This window comes from Myodes glareolus, chromosome 9, assembly GCF_982192425.1.
Source record: "Myodes glareolus chromosome 9, mMyoGla1.1, whole genome shotgun sequence".
Lineage (NCBI taxonomy): Eukaryota > Metazoa > Chordata > Mammalia > Rodentia > Cricetidae > Myodes > Myodes glareolus.
The window spans coordinates 45135188-45153700 of record NC_142034.1 but is presented as its reverse complement, the minus strand read 5'-3'; the positions used below and the strand labels follow the sequence as shown (position 1 = coordinate 45153700).

Here is an 18513-nt window from a genome sequence, read left to right as displayed (position 1 = left end):
TCTATTTTTTGAGACAGGATCTCACTACCCAGTTCTGGACTGCCTGGAATTCATTCGCAATGTAAATCAGACTGACTTCAAAAGCACAAAAATCTGCCTGCCTTTGTTTCCAAGTGTGAGGCCACCACTCCCAACACTTCCCCCAACCCCAACCTGCCCATGCCCCTGAGATAGGGTTTCTCTGTGTAGCTTTAGAGCCTGTCATGAAACTCATAGAAATATGTCTGCTTCTGCCTCCTGAGTACTGAGATTAAAGGCCTGTGCCACTACTGGCCTGTTTTTTTCTTTTAATAAAAATTTTACTCCGCAACCCAGAACCCAGTCTAATGAGTGTTGGAATTGCAGGTGTGAGCCACCTTACTAAAGGGGTTCTAGCCACAGCTGGAACAGCGTATGGTTTCTCTAGGACAGTGATTCTCAGTTTTCCGAAGGCTGCGACCCTTTATTACAGTTCCTCATGTTGTGGTGACCCCAACCATAAAATTATTTTCGATGCTGTTTCATAACTGTAATTTTGCTAGTTATGACTAGTAATGTAAATATTTGTGTTTTCCTATAATCTTAGATTATTAGATATTGGATTAGACCCACAGGTTGAGAACCATCACTCTAGGATAACCTAGTTTTTCCTGTGAATAATTTCCTGGTCCTCACCTCGGAACTAGTCGTTCCTTTCTAGGACTGTATTCCATTCATCTTCGCATATTTAAATTTAGCTCCAGGCATAAGTTTCCTTCCTTCGTGTGTGTGTGTGTGTGTGTGTGTGTGTGTGTGTAAAAAGTAAAAGTTGTTCTGATTTTGACAGTTCTAATCTGGGAAGAAAAAGGTGAACACCCGTATAAAGAAAGGGAGTCCTAGAGTCCCGGAATGGTGACTATTCTAGAAGACGAAATTCTACAGTCTACCTAACATTTCCTCATTCTCTACAGTAGGAGACTCGACGGAAAGACAACAGATCTGAGATATCTGGTCCTTGGTGGACACTTCGTTCCCATCTTGGCAGCCCCTGAAGGCCCTTGGTCCCACCTCTCAGGGCAGAAGGGCAAGCAGGGGCAGACTCTATGAGTCATGTTCCAGGCCTAGAGTCGTGGAGGGTAAGCGCCGCCTCTCCTTGGGCCCCTTCTCTCCCCCTTTTCCCCTCGGCGGCTCTGGGTCTTGCCAGATGCTGCGCTACAATCACCGGTTTCCCATCACCAGTTCCGCTGGGTAAGGGGTCCCAAGGAAGATGCAGCCCCAAAGGGAGATGAAGGGGAGAGAGGCTTAGGGGACACCAATTTGAAAAAGGCTCCAGCCTGGGTGGAGGCAGTCTTGGTGTAGGGTAAGGAATCTGGCCCGCGAGGTAGAGCCCGGGCAGCGCGCAGGAGAGAGGAGGGGGTTGGCGAGGACCGCCACTAGGGCGGCTGCAAACCCCGGAGCGGCTGGGTGCGGGGCAGGGGGCGGCCCTTCTCCAGGAATTTCCGGGGATCGTGTTACATCGTTCGCGAAGTGGGAACAGAGTGGGACGGCAGGCCTTGCGGCGGGTCCAGGGCCCTCGCCCCCTCCTCTCACCGTTGGCGGGCGTCTGCGGCGCCGCCCCTGCGCGCACTGACTCGGGGTGGCGGGGCGGCCCCGCGCCCCCAGGCCGCTCTGTTATGGTAGAGCCATCCCAGCCCCGAGTTGTCGTCGGGTCTCCGCGGCCCCGGGTTATCGTAGGAGCTATTAGACCCCGTGTCATTGTAGGGTCCGCGAGGGTCCGGGCTCCCCAGGACGCGACTCCCCGCCCACAGCTAGTGGCCGAGGGGTCTCCCCGCCCCCGGGTGGTCTTCGGAACGCCCCGGGCTCGGGTGATTGTGGGCTCTCCCAGACCTGGGGTGATCGTCTCATCCCCTTGGCCCGCGGTGGTCGTAGCGTCTCCGAGGCCGAGGGCTCCAGCAGGCTCCCCGTGGCCCCGGGTGATTGTCGGTACCCCACGGCCGCGAGTGATCGTCGGGTCCCCACGGACCAGGGCGGATCAGGGTTCCGCGCCCTCCCGGGGAGCCCCGCAAGGCCGCAGACAAAATGAACATTCTGGCGCCCGTGCGGAGGGACCGCGTCCTGGCGGAGCTGCCCCAGGTAGGCACCAGGGCCACGTCGGGCCTCTGGCTGTAGCGGAGTGTGGGCGGGGAGAGGTGGCACCCGAGCAGTTGGGTTGGGCCCTGCCCCGTCGCCCAGCAAGGCCCGCTGTTTCTGGGTGGTCCGCTTCCCACCCCACCCCCCACCCCTGGCTGCCTGGCTGCGGGACAAAAGCCCCATTCTCACAATGTCCCTCTCAGTGCCTGAGGAAGGAGGCCGCTTTGCACGTGCGCAAAGACTTCCATCCCCGCGTCACTTGCGCCTGCCAGGAGCACCGGACAGGCACCGTGGGGTGAGTTAGGGACACCCCTAACTTAAAAAAAATACTCAAGAAACTTTGAAGGCATTCGAATGACCCCTTTGAGGCTACATGGTTATGCCTCAGCTCTGGAGTTCTCTCCTTTCCTCCGAACGAGGTTGTTGCAAGCCTATGGAGAAGGCATCCATCATGGTGAGGTTATACACCATCCATACATCCTCTAGGCTGGAGCTGTGTGCAGCTCAGAGGAAGAGAAAGAGCACTTGTCTAACGTGTGTAAAACCCTGGGCCATCACGACCCCTTCTAGCCCCTCCCCAACACACATACCCCAGAGAAAGAGAGGCGTGAATATCCCTGATATTAAACACTGCTCCCCAGCACATACATCTGTCCAGGACCTCCCAGGCTTCCAGGGAAGCCTGCTGTCCATGGTAACTTTCCGCTTAGGTACAACTAAGCCCCAGTCAGAGTATTAGAACTCCCTGAGTGAAGTTGATGTTCACTTTCTCTGTCATCTACCTTCTGTCCAGCAGATTTAAAATATCCAAGGTCATCGTTGTGGGGGACCTGTCTGTGGGGAAGACCTGTCTCATTAATAGGTAACAGGATTCTGGAGCACGGCTGGGCAAGGTAGGATCAGTCTCTACAAGGTGGGCAGTGCTACAGCCTACTTGATGCCTCCCCAGGTTCTGCAAAGACACTTTCGATAAAAATTACAAGGCCACCATTGGAGTGGATTTTGAGATGGAACGATTTGAAGTGTTGGGTGTCCCCTTCAGTCTCCAACTGTGAGTGTCCCCTCCACCCCTTCCAGCTAGCCTGTCACCCGGTTCTGCACACCCTATTGTCTCAGTTCTACTCTCCTTTCTTCCAGTTGGGACACTGCTGGGCAGGAGAGGTTCAAATGCATCGCTTCCACCTATTACCGAGGAGCTCAAGGTATGAGTTCGGCCCTGGGATGCAGGCAGTCTGTCTAAGCGCAGCAAGCTTCTAAGTAGACGGAGTGGGTAAGGGAAGTGAGCCGCAGGCGTCCGTCGGTCTGCCAGCCTGCAGCTGTTTCTGTCCCTCTTTCAGCCATCATCATCGTCTTCAACCTGAATGATGTGGCATCCCTGGAACATACCAAGTATGTAAGGATGCCCAGCACACAGTGGGGAAATCCAGCGAGGGCTTAGAAAAAGAGGGTGTTCCTAAGAGCTGTGCCTGTAGCTGAGCAGTAGGGCGCTTGCCAGCAACACGTGGGAAACTGGGATCAATCCTCTGAATAATGGAGGTGTGGGGGGAGGGCAAAGGAAAAAGAAAAAACAGAGCAGGTAACTGGACAAGGGAAAGATGGCAGATGGGGCCTGTCAGGCTCACTCATTCCTTACAGCTGTCCACCATCTGTGGCAGGCAGTGGCTCGCTGATGCGCTCAAGGAGAATGACCCTTCCAACGTGCTTCTCTTCCTTGTGGGTTCCAAGAAGGACCTGAGTGTAAGTGTACCAGTGGGAGAACGTCCCAGCTTGGTGAGGGGACCCCCCCCCACACCTCCCCATCTGATGCTGATTTTATCCTCCCAGACGCCTGCTCAATATTCCCTAATGGAGAAGGATGCCCTCAAGGTGGCCCAAGAGATTAAGGCTGAGTATTGGGCAGTGTCCTCCCTCACTGGTGAGTGGGGTCCCCAGCCTCCTGCTGTGTGTGCCTGCCTGCCCACCTCTCACTCCTACATCTACAGCTGGGTCCATCTTGCTTCCCCTAAGCACCTGTTTCTGCTCCCCATGTCAGGTGAGAATGTCCGGGAATTTTTCTTCCGCGTGGCAGCATTGACCTTTGAGGCCAACGTTCTGGCTGAGCTGGAGAAATCGGGGGCTCGGCGCATTGGGGATGTTGTTCGTAAGTGTTCATCCAGTTGAAGGTGGCAGGCAGAGAGTAGGGGGAGTGAGTGAACCTCCAGTGCCTGCTTCATGTATTTCCCACCCTTTTCCAGGCATCAACAGTGATGACAAAAACCTCTACCTAACTGCCAGCAAGAAAAAGGCCGCATGTTGTCCCTGAAGAGAGGACTGTCCAGAAACTGCCCATTCCTGGGGGACTGTGCCACCCCAACTGCTTCTGAACTCAACCCCTGGATGTTTGCACTGACTTTCCAGACCAAAGAGCCGCCCCTTGAAGGCAGTACCCCCAGAGGGTAACTGGGACCATGCTAGTCACTTCCTGCCCCCAGGTACCGTGCCAAAGACTGGATGACCCCTTATTCCTTTGGGGCTCTCCAAGGTGCCTGATGGAGGTCAGTGTTGCTGCTTTTGCTCAGCCTACTGGGCCCTTTATGTATGATGATACTTAACAGTTCCAGCCTTATACTGTGCCTTATGCATTAAAATCTGTTATTAGCATTTTCTGGGCTGGATTTCTTTACAGGGGATAATAGAGGTAGTAATTTAGGAACTGAAGCCCCTGTGGGGATTCTGTCTATTCTTACTCACACTGGCTAAAACCTCAGAGACCAGGCTTTGGAGGACTGACTGCATCCTCTCGATCCTCATTGGGTTAAAGTCTGAATAATTACCCTTTTTCTTCCTTCCTTCCTCTCTGTCTCCCTTTCTCTTTGAGGCAGGGTCTCTTGTAGGCCAGCCTGACCTAGAAATTACTCTGCATCTGTGAACTGTGTGACAGTTTGTCCATTTGTCCCAGGTAGGAAATTGATGACAGACTAAGTCTGTGTATCCTCGAAGTCCAGCTTGGTGAACCAGTGAATTTTATTCAGGTGACTTACAGGAGTATGGATGAGCGTCTTCTTCCGGGAGCAGAAATGGCCCAAACCAAAGCTGCATCACCCACAGCTACCCCAGTATGAGTGCCAGCTTATGAAGCTTGGAGCTTGCTGCAGTCTTCAGGCAGCTGAACAGGTTGGAGGGGCTTTCTTCCAGCCAGTTCAGCTTGTCCAAGAGTGTCTCTCAAGCAGTCCTGACTGCTTAAATATGCTTGGGGAAGGAGGAGCCTAGTATATAGCTGCTCAGTTTCAGGGACTCCCTGAAGCCTTTGTGTTCTTTACTTCCTGAGCTTAAGGAACCTTCCTGCAGAACATCCTATGTCTTTTAAGGAGTTTCCCTTTAAGACGGAAGGGTTTTTGTTTGTTTGTTTTACTTTTTTGGTTTTTCAAGACAGTTTCTCTGGGTGTGGCTGTCCTGGAACTTGCTCTGTAGACCAGGCTGGCCTCGAACTCACAGAGATCTGTCTGCCTCCCGAGGGCTTGGATGAAAGATGTACACCGCCACCACCCAGCTAAGATGAAGGGTTTTATGTCAAATAAAATGGCTATATAACACTTCTCCCCTTCCTTGGGCTCTTAAATCCTTTCTGCCTCCCTTTCCTAGTGGTCCCTGAGCCTTGGAGGAAGTGATATGGAAATCTGACTATGGTCAGTTAACTCCAGCGGGATGCTGATGTCTTTTATTTATTCCCATCTTTCCAAGCACAGCTGGCAGCAAGTCTTGGCAGTATTTCTTCTGCTGTAAAACACAACTGAGGAAAATGCAGAAAATGACTTACAGTCATAAATGTTGGGAAGCAGCTTAGCCGGGACAACGTTCTCACTTACCAAAGCAATAGCTGTTGGCCGGGCGGTGGTGGCGCACACCTTTAATCCTAGCACTCGGGAGGCAGAGGCAGGCAGATCTCTGTGAGTTCGAGGCCAGCCTGGTCTACAAGAGCTAGTTCCAGGAGAGGCTCCAAAGCTACAGAGAAACCCTATCTTGAAAAACAAAACAAAACAAAAAATAGCTGTTGATTTTCCACAGGGGCCTCTGACTTCTCTGGCCATAGGTTTTATCTACGGCCCATATTAGATGTGAAGTTTCCTTTTTGGAGCAGACTTGGCATAAATCCAATCAAAAACTTTGTTTTATTCATAACTGCTATCCACTGCTGCACTAGCTGACACAGCATGCCTGCGTTCCCCATGAAGCATGCAGAATTCACAGCTAAGTAGGACTTTAGACCGTGATTCGCCCCAGCAACCTCTGTGGTACTACGAGAGCTAGACCACCAGCAGAGGACTTTTTTTGCTCTGTCCTAGACTTATTTCTCCAAGTTCTGTAACCAACGCGTGGGCCATCAGTAACAACAGGGTCTTTCTGTTCAGTTTTGGAATGTCACTGGCAGCAATGGTCATAGTCCTTTTGTCTTAGAGGCTTTTTGGGTCTCCCTGGCCGGCCAGCAACTCCTGTGGAGATAATCCACCCCTAGCTCTAGGGGTTTACACTTATTTATTTTTGAGACAGGGTTTCATGGTCAACCCCACGTGACCTGGACCTCAGATATCTACCTGTGTCTGCCTCCCGATTAAAGGCACAAATCATACCTGGCCTTGTCCCTGCTTTTCTTTTTCTTTCTTTCTTTTTTCTTGTATTTTTGAGACAGGGTTTCTCTAGCTTTGAAGCCTGTCCTCTTGTAGCCCAGGCTGGCCTCGAACTCACAGAGATCTGCCTGCCTCTGCCTCCCGAGTGCTGGGATTAAAGGTGTGTGCCACCACTGCCTAGCTGCTATTATTATTATTATTACTATTATTATTGAGTTTAGGTCTGGCTGTCCTAGAACTCACTATGAAAATTAGACTGTCCTCAAACGCAGGTATCTGCCTGCAAATGTTTGGATTAAAGGTGAGTACCAGGGCTAGAGAGATGGTTCAGTGGTAAAGAACAATGACTACTCTTTTAGAGGACCCGGGTTCAATTCCCAGCACCCACATGGCAGCTTACAACTGCCCGTAACTCCAGGATCCAACACCCTCACAAAGACTAATGTGTTTGCAAAACACCAGTGCACATAAAACCAAACAAACGAACAAAGAACAAAGACTAGCACACCACTGCCCAGCTGTTCTCTGCTTTTTTTTTTAATATTTATTTATTTATTTATTATGTATACAATATTCTGTCTGTGTGTATGTCTACAGGCCAGAAGAGGGCACCAGACCTCATTTACAGATGGTTGTGAGCCACCATGTGGTTGCTGGGAATTGAACTCAGGACCTTTGGAAGAGCAGGCAATGCTCTTAACCACTGAGCCATCTCTCCAGCCCCTGTTCTCTGCTTTTTGAGGCACACATATTCTGGTTTTGGGAGCTGCTTAGAGGGAAAGTGATATGTGCTGTGTGGAATATCTGCGAAGTAGCTCTCATTCATTCATTCTGTCTTGTATCTATTTTCCATCTCTGTTCCCACAGCTCTGGGTTCCTCCTTGTACAGAGCTGGTTAATTCAGCGTGCATGCAAGAAGCCACCTCAGTACTGGAGTGCTCCCAGGGGCCTGAGTGAGGAGTTCCACGACCTGTATGTGTGGGTGCACATTGTTAAAATAGTTCTGTGTATTGTGTGTAGACTTTTGGCATCACTGTCTGTGATGTATGAGTGCGCGTGCTGTGTTTGAGGGTGTAAATGGTGTGTACTGGGACGAAGTTACCATGAATGTAGGCCACCTTACTGTCTGAACAGGAAAATGAGCTGTAGGGAACCTAGGACCAAGTGACCTTTGGGACTGGGAGAAACCTGAAGGGTGGAACTGGGGTGGATGGGTCTAGTGGTCTGGGAGTGTGGGGAGGTATCTTACATACTAGAAGAGAGCCATCATGTCTTCAAGGAGACCCAAAGCCACGACATCCGCAACGCCACGTTCAAGAAGACTACTTTCTGAACTGTCAGGGGCAGACCTCGTGGACGTCCCATCCTCGGAAGGCGGGGCAGGTCCACAAGTGCAAAGGCTCTTGAAATTTTGGAATGGGCGGGGCGTACCTGCTGGGGGCGGGGTTTCAGTAAGGTTTTTCTAGAAGCAGGGACCAGCAAGGAGCTAGGCATGCGATTGAGTGCTCGGTCTGTAAGGCAAAAGCAGGTATTGGCGTTAAGGGCGTGACGAAGGGTCCTGGAAGCTGGAGATCCCGGATGTAGAACACGCCTGACGCTTACACCCGGGCTGGAAGACAGGGAGGGGGGAGGCGGGCTGGGAGCTGGGCAAGCATGAGGCGGAGCTAGGGGCTGGACTGGAGCTTACTGCTGGACCGAGGGCTCCACCAAGCTGAGGTTCAACGTTGAACTCTGTGAGGTAGAGTCCTGTGGAAGAACTGGGCTGACGGCGATGTGGGTCAGGACGACACTAACGATTAAAAGATGGACTGAGGAAAAGAGTGACTGCAAAACTGACATTTGGGACGAGAGAGAGAGCACCGGTAAAGGGGCGGGGCGGAAGGCTGGGGCGTGGCTGGGCGGGGCTCTGGAAGATCGCCTTGACCTGAAGCAAACGCTCTCGAGTCAAAGTTTAACTGTTGAGCATCAGGTTGCCTACCGCTGACCTAGCCTGCTGCCCAAAGGCGGGGAGGCTCTGGCAAGAACCCACCACCCATCCAGCCGGGGCTGGGCGATCGGTTCCATTGACCTTGAGGGCAGGAAAGAGTCCGAGGATTCCACAAGTGACATCATAATCACCTCCAAGATGGGTCCCTGAGCCTAGGAGACATTTCCCAGAAGACTCACTGCCTCTCTCTTGCAGCCTCCTCTTTGGTTTCTTGTTTCATCCCTCTTCCCACTATCTCCTTTTGGCTGCTCTGGAGCCTCAAAGGAGGGGAGGGACTTCGCAGGACAAGGAGGACTCTACAAATGAGTGAGTTTGAGTTAGACCCTTGCTACCTGTTCCAAGGAAGAGACCACAGCTTTTCTCTTCCTTTCAAACCATTACCCATCCTCATTCTGTTGCAGGAGATATGGAGTACTGCCTTGGTCACTGCTCCCCTCTCTCCTCTGTAGATAAAGGAGCAGGCTGCCTTCCAAAATCTTCTTTCCCTCCCAAACAGCTGATGCTGTCAACATCTACTAAGGGTATTAGTGGGGCATGAACAAGCTTCCATCCCACACAAATCCTGTTCATAGTGACAGGAGGAAGGAAAACCAACAGTTTGATCCTGACCTAGATGAAGGCCCTTACTGGAATGACTTCAGGATTCAAAATAAATAGGGGAGGCTGTGGATCATGATTACTAAAAAGTCAGAAGTGAGGAATTAGCAATGCTGGGGATTAAACGCAAGTGGTTTAGGGGATGATGATTTAAGACTCAGTTCTGGAGCTTGTGTGTTTCCTTAGCTAACAAAGCACACAGGGCTAAAAGCACACCGGCTAGGAAACCGAGAAGACCTGCGCTTTACTTCTGCATCTGCTGTCTATTACCTTTCATCCTGGGCAGGTCACTTCGTCTCTCTGGGTCTGGGTCCCTTGCTATATAATTTAGACTCAAAGTCACACTTTAAAGATGTATTTATTATGTATACAGTGTTCTGCCTGCAAGTATCCCTGAAGGCCAGAAGAGGGCGCCAGATCTCATTATAGATGGTTATGAGCCACCATGTGGTTGCTGGGAATTGAACTCAGGACCTCTGGAAGGGCTGCCAGTGCTCTCAACCTCTGAGCCATCTTTCCAGCCCCAAAAGTCACACTTTAAAAGCCCAGTCTAAGTCTAGCACTGTGAAAGTGTACATCCTGGGAAACCCTCTCCCCCAGAAAAACTCCCAGGAGAGCTGAGGGCTGGAGTTGTAGATAAGCAGGATGCTTGCTTAGCTGGTGTGAAACCCAGAGACTCCCCTATTTTTCCCACAACACAGCCCCAAAGTAAGTAAATAAAGTGAGCAGGAAGGCTCCTGCTAGTAACTCCAGTTCTTGGGACGGGACAATAAGGCAGGAGAACTACCATAAATTCAAGGCCAGCCTGGGCAATGTGGGGAATTCTGGGCCAGCCTGTTGTCTAAGCTGCCTTTCTAAATGCCACTCCTCTTCGATTCTGTCCCTCTTCCTCCTGCCACTATATGAAATAGGTCTATGTAAAATGATCCCAAAAATAAATGTATAAAAAGATAAAACATAGTACCCAAATTGAACCAGGGACAGACTCTCTAGTGCCTCTTTGTAGCTCAAATAGTGAATTTATGTATTCCAGTAGGAGATTGACTATATACACTCAATCAACCAACAAAGACTGAGCTATTTCTGGATACAGAGGCAGATGAAATACGGTTATTATTCTTTTATTTTTATTTTTTAAATATTTACTTATTTATATGTGCACAATATTCTGTCTGTGTGTATGCCTGCAGGCCAGAAGAGGGCACCAGACCCCATTACAGATGGTTGTGAGCCACCATGTGGTTGCTGGGAATTGAACTCAGGACCTTTGGAAGAGCAGGCAATGCTCTTAACCTCTGAGCCATCTCTCCAGCCCACGGTTATTATTCTTAAGGAGTAAATACAGGAATGTCTTTCCTAGAACTATGGTAGGTCGGAGGGCACATAAAACACATAATTAATTCCACTTGGACAGTATTGGTGTTTGAGACAAGGTCTTGCTGTGTAGCCCAGGTTAGCCCTCCTGCCTCAGCCTATCAAGTTCTTGGATTACAAATGTGGGCTATCATGAGCAACAACATTTTTCCACTGAGCTGAGCAGGTAGCACTTGGGAGAGTGGCAGGGGAGAAAGAATGGTAAAGTAAACAATGGGAGAAACTGTCCATGGGTTCTGGGTCCTACTGGCATGATAAAAAGTCATTGTGAAGGAAGGACGGAAGCCAGGCCTGGTGGCACATGCCTATGATTCCAGCACATGGCAGGAAGAGAAGAAGCCAGCTGGTACTCTGTAAAACTCAGCTTGGCTGTATGGCAAGGACTGAAAGAAGGCAGTGAGGATCAGAGCTGGGGAGACCAGGCGGGAAGTTATGGTTGCATCCTAGGTCAGAGATGGTGGAGTTTGAGCTTGGTTTTGTGGCTCAAGCCTTTAATCCCAGCACTTAGGAGGCAGAGGTAAGCAAGTTAGGCCAGCCAAGCCTGCACAGTGAGACTCTGCCTCAAAAACAATAAACAAGCAGAAAGATGATAGGGGTCTAAGCGAAGGCACAGGAAGGTGCAGGGGTAGACAGATAACGGCATGGAAGTGCAAGGGCTATCCCTTGATTTCTAGTGGAAATGTCTGGTGCTTTCTGAAAAGGGTTAACTACAGGAAGCACACAGGGGGCAGGAAGATGATTGGCATGTTATTGTTGTTGGTTTTTTTGAGACAGGGTTTCTCTGTGTATTCTTGGTTGTCATGGAATTCACTCTGTAGACCATCGAATCACAGAGATTCACCTGCCTCTGCATCCCAAGTGCTGGGATTAAAGGTGTGCGCCACCCCGGCTAATTTTCTTTTTAATTTTTCCTTTTTTATGTGTAGGAGTATTTTGCCTGCATATATGTCTGTGCAGTGCCTATGCAGTTCACTCTTTTTTTTTTTTTTTTTTTTTTTTTTTTTTTTTTTTGAGACAGGGTTTCTCTGTAGCTTTGTCCTGGAACTAACTCTGTATATCAGGCTGGCCTCGAATATACAGAGATCCACCTGTCTCTGCCTCCTGAGTGCTGGGATTAAAGGCATGTGCCACCATTGTCCCGCGAGTCCACTATTAATAATGCTTGAAGTTTAGTTAGAGCAATAAACGAAAGGGGAAATTAAAGGGACAGAAATATGTATCATTATTTGGAGATAACCCTATACATAAGAGACAAGAAGGATCCCACCAGAAAGCCGTAGTAGAGCTGATACTTTCAACAAAGTGGCTGTTTACAAAACTAGATTACAAAAGTTAGTAGCCAGTAGTGAGATCTCAGCAGGAACAGGCTCTTGCCAGCAAGCCTGATGGCTGGAGTTTGATCCCCAGAACCAACAGGGTAGAAGGAGAGAGCAGATGCCTACAGGTTGTCTTCTGCCCTCCACATGCGCACTGTGGCATGCCCACATATGCAGACTCACAAATAAATGTGGGCAAAATAAGGAAATAACCTCACTCACAATGACCTGAAATAGCAACAACAAGAAATCCTTGGAACAAGGTGATCCAGGATGTAGAGATCTCAACAGCTAAAACTTTAAAACACTGAATAAAGAAAATAAAGACACGAAAGAATGAAAGACTTCCTATTTTTTATGGAAGAATACTATGAAAATGGCAAATTTTACCAAAAGCAGTCTACAGAGTCAGTGTAATCCAAATTAAAATTTCAATGCCATTCTTCACAGAAATGGAAAATAAAATAAAAGCCATATGGAAGCACAAAACCGCTAGCAGCTAAAGCAACGCTGAGGACCATGCTGGAGGGCTTACCATGTCTGATTTCAAGCAAGGCCACAAGCCATAGCAACAAAATCACACAGCACTTGCTCACGATATACACACCCATCAGTGGAATATAATAAACAAGCCGGGCGGTGATGGCGCATGCCTTTAATCCCAGCACTAAGGAGGCAGAGACAGGAGGATCTCTGCGAGTTTGAGCCTAGCTAGCCTGGTCTACAGAGTGAGTTCCAGGACAGCCAGGGCTACACAGAGAAACCCTGTCTTGAAACAAAGATGAGGGCTTTCATGGAAGTTCAAGGAAGAGTTTGCGAGGGAGTAACTGGCTAACAGTGCAGAGGAAAAGGCTGGGGCTGGAGCTGAGGCGTTGCTAGCAGCCTTGGTCAAGACTATGCTGATAAAGGGGCAGGTCGCTGAGAAGGAAGGTGAGTCAGAGTTCACTGGAGGTGGGGCTATAACCCCCTTAATTACTGCCCCGTGGAGTTGCTTGCTGAATGTTAGTGAATGAATGACTTGAAAAGAAAAGGGAGGGAAATGCATGTTAGAAAAAGGGCTGGAGTGTTCCATGTGAAAATGTTCAGAGCAGGTCAGGAGAGATGGCCTAGTGGGTGAGAACACTGGTCCGCCAGCGTGACCACATGACTGCTCGCAACTCTCTATAATAGAGGGTTTCTCTGTGTGACAGCCCCGTCTCTCCTGGAACTAGCTGTCTAGCTCTGTGGACCAGGCCGGCCTTGAACTCACAGATACTACACACATACATATGTGTGTAGTAACATAACCTCACCCAGGCCCAACAACCATGCACATGCAAATAAGCATCAAGGAAAGAAAGTGTTTGTAGCCTGTCATGGAGGACAAGAGTAAGGAGGGAGACTTGGAGCAGTAGGACACTTGGGCACCTCTTTCCCAGCTGGAGCTGCCGCAGGAAGCGACATTATCTGCAGAGGGGAACAGCAGGGCTGTAGAAATTTTCACGAAGTGTTCAGCACTTAGATTTTTTTTTTTTTTGAGACAGTCTCACAGTGTAGCCCTATCTGGCTTAGAACTTGGTATGTAGACCAGGCTAGCTTTAGAGGAAGATAACCTTGAACATTTGACTCTGCCTCCTAGGTGCAGGGATGACAGTATGTCTCAACAGCTGGCTCCATGCTTCTCTGATTCCTATAGTTCAGTGGCAGAACACTTGCTGAGTATGCTTGAGGCCATGGGTCTATCCTATGGAACCCTACAAATATGTGGTCCTGCCCAGGCTCTCCACACCTTGGACAAGTCTGGCCCTGTCCTCCCTATCACTATAGTTCCTGAGTTCATAGTCCTCACCCCTCCAGTCTACCCTACCCTCTTCCCCAATTATTTTTTCTGTTTTTGAGACAGGTCACTTTGGGGTCCTGTCCTAGAACTAGCTCTGTAAACCAGGCTGGCTTTGAACTCTGAGATTCGCCTGCCTCTGCCCCGAGTGCTGGGATTAAAAGGCGTGTGCCACCATCACCTGGTCCTCTTCCATTTTCACACTGCTGCCATGAACCTTTTTGCCTCTCTCCTGGCCCCTCCCCTTCAGTCTCTGGAGAACTGTGGTTTGGTTCTTAAATCCCTGCATCCCCAGGATATGTATCTGGGCCCAGCATCTTAGAAAATGTTTATTGACTGAATGACATGGGGGGGTGGCTGTTGTCACTGCTGCCATTTTGTACTCTCTCAGATACAAGCAGGTTGCCCAGCTGGAAGAGAAGACATCCGGCTAGTGTGGAGTCCAGCAGTGGTGTGTCTTCTTTCTCCTCTGAAGGTGGGTCCATGCGACCTATGGCCCCCAGAGGCTACATTACCCCTCTTTGTGAGAGCTAACATCTTGGAGGAGGGAAGTGCTCTCAGTGGGATTACTCAGGTGCCCCAGGGTCCAGTGAAACGGCTCAATGAGTAAAGGTGCTTGCTGATAACCTGAGTGTGATCCCAGGAGCCATATGGTAGAGAACCCAGCTGCCCATCCTTTCCTTGTCTTCTGCAATGAGTCCTCATTACCCCAGTCTTTGGTAAAATACTTTGTGGTCACAAACATGAACTGAGTCCTTGTAACCCTGCATAATAGCTATACCTGTCCCATTTTGTGGGTAGGAGAGGTGCAGAAAAGCAAACTGTCAAGTGAAAGAGCCAAGCCTCAGGCATGACTGACTCCAGGCTCAGAGCATATGCCTCTATGCTGCCCTTTGCCTCAATTTAAGTGCCAAAAAAAAAAAAAAAAAAAAAAGAAGCAGGGGTGGTAGTGCAAGGTCCTGCTGGACACGCCCCTTACTTCCCCTGGGGAGAAGAGGCATGAGAAAGTGGGTGAGAGGTATTCTGGAATCTCTCGTGAGCCTCACAGTCTTGTGGGGGAAAGGGAAGGAGGAGAGCAGGACAAAGCCTCAGACCACAAGGCTGTCTTCTCTCTCATGCTGCCCGATGTCCTGCAGCTCTGCCACTTCCAGGAGCTGGATAAAGGCATAATCACCACGGCCTCTTAGAGGGAAGCCAACCCCAGCCTTCCAGCCTGGATGCGGAACTCATCACTTCTTCCCCCTGCAGGGCTGTTCCTCTGGGAGACTGTGGGGCAGGAGGCATGTTTACCTTTTAGACAGGTGCAGAGAGAAATCAGGGGCTGCCTGGAGCCCTAAGTATGGTCAGATGGAACACTGGGAGTCCCATGAAAAACCCATGTAGCTCAGTAAGAAGTGGGAACCTTCCCCAGCGTCATAGGCTGGGGCAGGTTGTTCAGCATTCTGTGGTTCTGGAATATTTAAAGCAGCCTCCCCACCCAGGTTGGATTTCTCTGAGTAGTCTTGACTGTCCTGGAATTTTCTCTGTAGACCAGGTTGTCCTCAAACTCAGAAATCCACCTGCCTCTGGAGTGCCACCACCCAACAGCTTAAAGCAATTTTTAAAAAGCCTTGTTTGTGTGGCTGCGGTAGCATGTGGAGGGCAGAGGACAAATTGCAGGAGCTCGGTTTCTCCTCTTACTGCCACCCGCTGAGCACCTTCCAGCCCGACCATGGTTCTGACTAGTAAAGAGCAGGGAAAGAATGAAGACAAGTGAGGGGGTGGAGGAGACAGGGCGCAGAGGAGCCAGAGCAGGTAAGGAGCCTGCTGTCGAGGTCCCACTGCCACCCACGCAGGAGGCTGCCAGACAAGGCTCTTCCCTACCCACACTGTGGAGTTGGAGAGGGCATTCAGTAGAGGGCCTGGGGCAGTGGATTCCACAGAAGAGGAAGTGACAAAGGCAATACCGAACAGCAAGGTTAGCCCGACAGGGATCCTCTCTATCCCATGTGTGGCAATGTTTCCCCTCCATGACAGCTCAACGCACTGGATAAGAGGACAGGGCAATGCAGAGAACTGGAGTTAAGTCACCACCTCTGATGATAGCAGTTGTTGGGGAATCACGTGGCGGGGGAGTGTGGTGTGGGTGTGTTTGGCTGCCTCCCAATGACCCGGATCCCTCTCCCCTCAGGTGACCGCGAGGACACTGACAGGTGCTGCTGGAAACACCAGCAGTGTGCCGTCCACCCCTTCTCGGACTGTGGCCATCACGAGCAGCACATGCACACCGTCAGACACTGCAACTGTGAATCTAGGTGAGGGCCCCCTTCATGGGGGACCCATCCCCTTCAGGTTTCCCTCCAGCCTTGGCTTGGTGCTGCCAGCCTAGCCCCAGCTCTTAAACCCTGCTCTGCTCCAAGAACAATGAATGGGGAGCTCTCTTGGCAGCCTGGGCCAGGCCCAGAAGCAGCTGGCTGTCCCTCTGGGCCCCTGGGGAGTCGTGGAGGTATGGGAGCCAAGCTGAGAGTCTGGTGTGTGGCAGGCTGAAGGACTGCTCAGAGAAGACAAATAGTAGCAGCTCCCGAGATGTAGGCCCGACCTGCTCCAGAGAAGGGGACTACAACACCATCCATACCCCTTGCTTTGAACTCATCCCAGAGGAAGAGTGTGTGGAGCGGATCTGGTACAGCTGGTGAGTACCAGCTGGCTGGTGGGGCCAGGACTCCAGGGCGCCTGATTCAGCTCCATTCCTTCCTTCCTGTCTCTTCCCCCCAGGTGCAAACGCTACAGACCGCTCTCTGTGGCAGTAATCCACCATCCCCATTCCATCCATCATACATATAGGACAGATGACCTAACTGAGGAAGAGGTGGAGGTGGAGGAGGAGGAGGAGGAAGAGGCCCCATTTCCCATCCCAACTCAGCTGTGTCCCACTAACACACCTACTGACTCAGACATCAGGCCGGTCACCAGGGTTCCTGACTCAGCAGCGCCCATTACCATCTGGCGTTCTGAGAGCCCCACAGACAAGAGTCAGGAGGGCAAGGTCATCAAGAAGATATCTAAGAAGAAAAAGGAGAAAGAGAAAGACAAGGAGGAGGAGATGGTGGATGAAAAAGCAAAACTGAAGAAAAATGTCAAGAAGGGCAAGTTAACTAAGAAGAAAAGCCCAGTGAAATCAGCGTCTTCCCCTCCAGACTTGACTCGATCTCTAAGCCCAAGAGAACTAGTCAGGACATCAGAGTCCAGCCCAGAAAGCCGAGAAGAGCCGGAGAGTGAGGACAGCTATGAACGGAATAAAGAGGGGCACTCCAGTGAAGATATTGTAGAACCACCATCGCCCAAGAAGAAAGAGAAGAGCACCGCCCAAACCAAAAAGAATGGGACAAAGAACTTACAAAACAAGAAGACGATCAAGAGAAAATCTCCCCCAGTGTCCAACCCCAATCTCAGTTGAGGCCAGGGCAACCAGAGTGAATAAATCAAGCCTGTAACTTATCCCTACTGCTATTCTCTCTCCCTCCAACAGGGCCTCTTCTTGGGGGAGGTGGCTGGCTCTGGGCCTACTAGAGCCAAGGGGCCAGAGGTCGGGGGATTCTCAAGGAACAATCCTACATCTGAGGAGGAAATCTATGTCTATGGGAAGTTAGGTAGGAGGGAGAGAGAAGCCTCCTAGGATCAGGTGGCAGAATCCATCTAGGGAGGGAGCAGATGATGGAGACCAGCGCTGTTTGTGAAACTCCTTCTGTGGTGGGCAGCGCTATGCAGCACCACCTTCAATAAACTGAACCTGCTGCTCACTTGGCCTGCCTTTCCCTCCTCAAGTGGCCCAAGGGAAGGGCTGTAGCAGCACAGAGGGCATGATCTTCCCAGCTGGTGGAGCCCCTTGCAGCAGACCTGCTATGCTGGAGAAAGTAGAGAGTTCCAGGAAAAAGCCAGCCCTTTCCCACCAACACAATCAAAGGGTGAAGAAGTACGGGTATGAGTTCAATGCAGGCAGCAGTGGTGACTCAAGCAGGGACAAAGGAGGGGGGCTTTACTCTCCCACACTGATCACTGCGAGATGAAGCCTCAGACACACAGAATAAAGAAGGCTGCGGGCGGAAGGAACCAGAGCCAGGGTGCTGGCTGATACTGAGCCAGGAAGGGAAAAGGGGTGGGAAATAGCCCCTCTCCCATGACCTGAGTGTCTGAGGATGATCAGGTGAGGGGACATGCTGGGCCAGGAACTCACTTCTCTGGCTGTCAGAGACCAAGGCACAACTGAGAAATGAAGGGGTGCCCAGGGGCTCAGGTTTACTTTTCTACACTGTGTGCGAGATGAGAACATCATAGCAGTCTGGTGGCTAAAAACCACCAGCCCCAGGCCCTGGTCCAACATTTCATTCAGCCCTGAGTGTGTCACCATCTCCTTTTCATAGATAGAACATTAGTAAGACAGGAGACAGGCCAGCAGACGGTTCAGCTCTTGAAAAATGCAAGTTCTCAATGTTCATGCTCGGTGACTCACAGCTCTACTATTCCAGTTTCAAGGGATCCATAACCCTCTTTTAGTTTTCTGTGCACACACCCACACATGCACATACATAATTAAAAATAAGCTGGGGGTTGTGGCTCACACTTTTAATCCCAGCATTCAGAAGGAAGAGACAGGTGTATCTGAGTTTGAAGTCTACAGACTGAGTTCTACGACAGTCAGGGCTACAACAGGAAACTCTATCTCAAAAGACCAAAACCCAAGAAAAACCAAAA

General features: G+C 50.4%; 2 protein-coding genes across 6 annotated transcripts; both read left to right on the top strand.

Annotated features, from left to right (window-relative positions):
* The first annotated feature begins 1046 nt into the window (after window positions 1–1046).
* Rab34 (RAB34, member RAS oncogene family) lies at window positions 1047–4728 on the top strand. 4 transcript variants are annotated; one of them, XM_087910251.1, is made up of 11 exons: window positions 1071–1206; window positions 1888–2091; window positions 2292–2383; window positions 2885–2950; window positions 3038–3139; window positions 3226–3290; window positions 3426–3477; window positions 3744–3825; window positions 3913–4003; window positions 4121–4228; window positions 4323–4728. In XM_087910251.1, the coding sequence occupies exons 2-11, from the start codon at window positions 2038–2040 to the stop codon at window positions 4388–4390; spliced, it is 780 nt and encodes a 259-aa protein (XP_087766377.1). In that variant the 5' UTR covers window positions 1071–1206; window positions 1888–2037; the 3' UTR covers window positions 4391–4728. The 4 variants fall into 4 exon arrangements, 2 of the variants coding, with proteins under 2 accessions (XP_087766377.1, XP_087766376.1); XM_087910250.1 differs by having other exon boundaries at window positions 2882–2950; XR_015738805.1 differs by lacking the exons at window positions 2292–2383; window positions 4121–4228; window positions 4323–4728 and having other exon boundaries at window positions 1047–1206; window positions 1720–2091; window positions 3913–3971.
* Window positions 4729–8213: 3485 nt separating this feature from the next.
* Window positions 8214–17259, top strand: Proca1 (protein interacting with cyclin A1). 2 transcript variants are annotated; one of them, XM_085695425.2, is made up of 5 exons: window positions 8214–8554; window positions 14174–14257; window positions 15953–16076; window positions 16304–16453; window positions 16537–17259. In XM_085695425.2, the coding sequence occupies exons 1-5, from the start codon at window positions 8464–8466 to the stop codon at window positions 17216–17218; spliced, it is 1131 nt and encodes a 376-aa protein (XP_085551551.1). In that variant the 5' UTR covers window positions 8214–8463; the 3' UTR covers window positions 17219–17259. The 2 variants fall into 2 exon arrangements, with proteins under 2 accessions (XP_085551551.1, XP_085551552.1); XM_085695426.2 differs by lacking the exon at window positions 8214–8554 and adding an exon at window positions 8835–8985.
* The last annotated feature ends 1254 nt before the right edge of the window (window positions 17260–18513 follow it).

Bases quoted from the DNA above. Each gene is read 5' to 3' on its own strand.
- Proca1 (XM_085695425.2), top strand. From the start codon at position 8,464: ATGTGGGTCAGGACGACACTAACGATTAAAAGATGGACTGAGGAAAAG. The intron at 16,077-16,303 runs GTGAGGGCCCCC...GGTGTGTGGCAG, and splicing joins CACTGCAACTGTGAATCTAG to GCTGAAGGACTGCTCAGAGA. The intron at 16,454-16,536 runs GTGAGTACCAGC...TCTTCCCCCCAG, and splicing joins GAGCGGATCTGGTACAGCTG to GTGCAAACGCTACAGACCGC.
- Rab34 (XM_087910250.1), top strand. From the start codon at position 2,038: ATGAACATTCTGGCGCCCGTGCGGAGGGACCGCGTCCTGGCGGAGCTG. The intron at 2,092-2,291 runs GTAGGCACCAGG...TGTCCCTCTCAG, and splicing joins TCCTGGCGGAGCTGCCCCAG to TGCCTGAGGAAGGAGGCCGC. The intron at 4,229-4,322 runs GTAAGTGTTCAT...ACCCTTTTCCAG, and splicing joins GCGCATTGGGGATGTTGTTC to GCATCAACAGTGATGACAAA.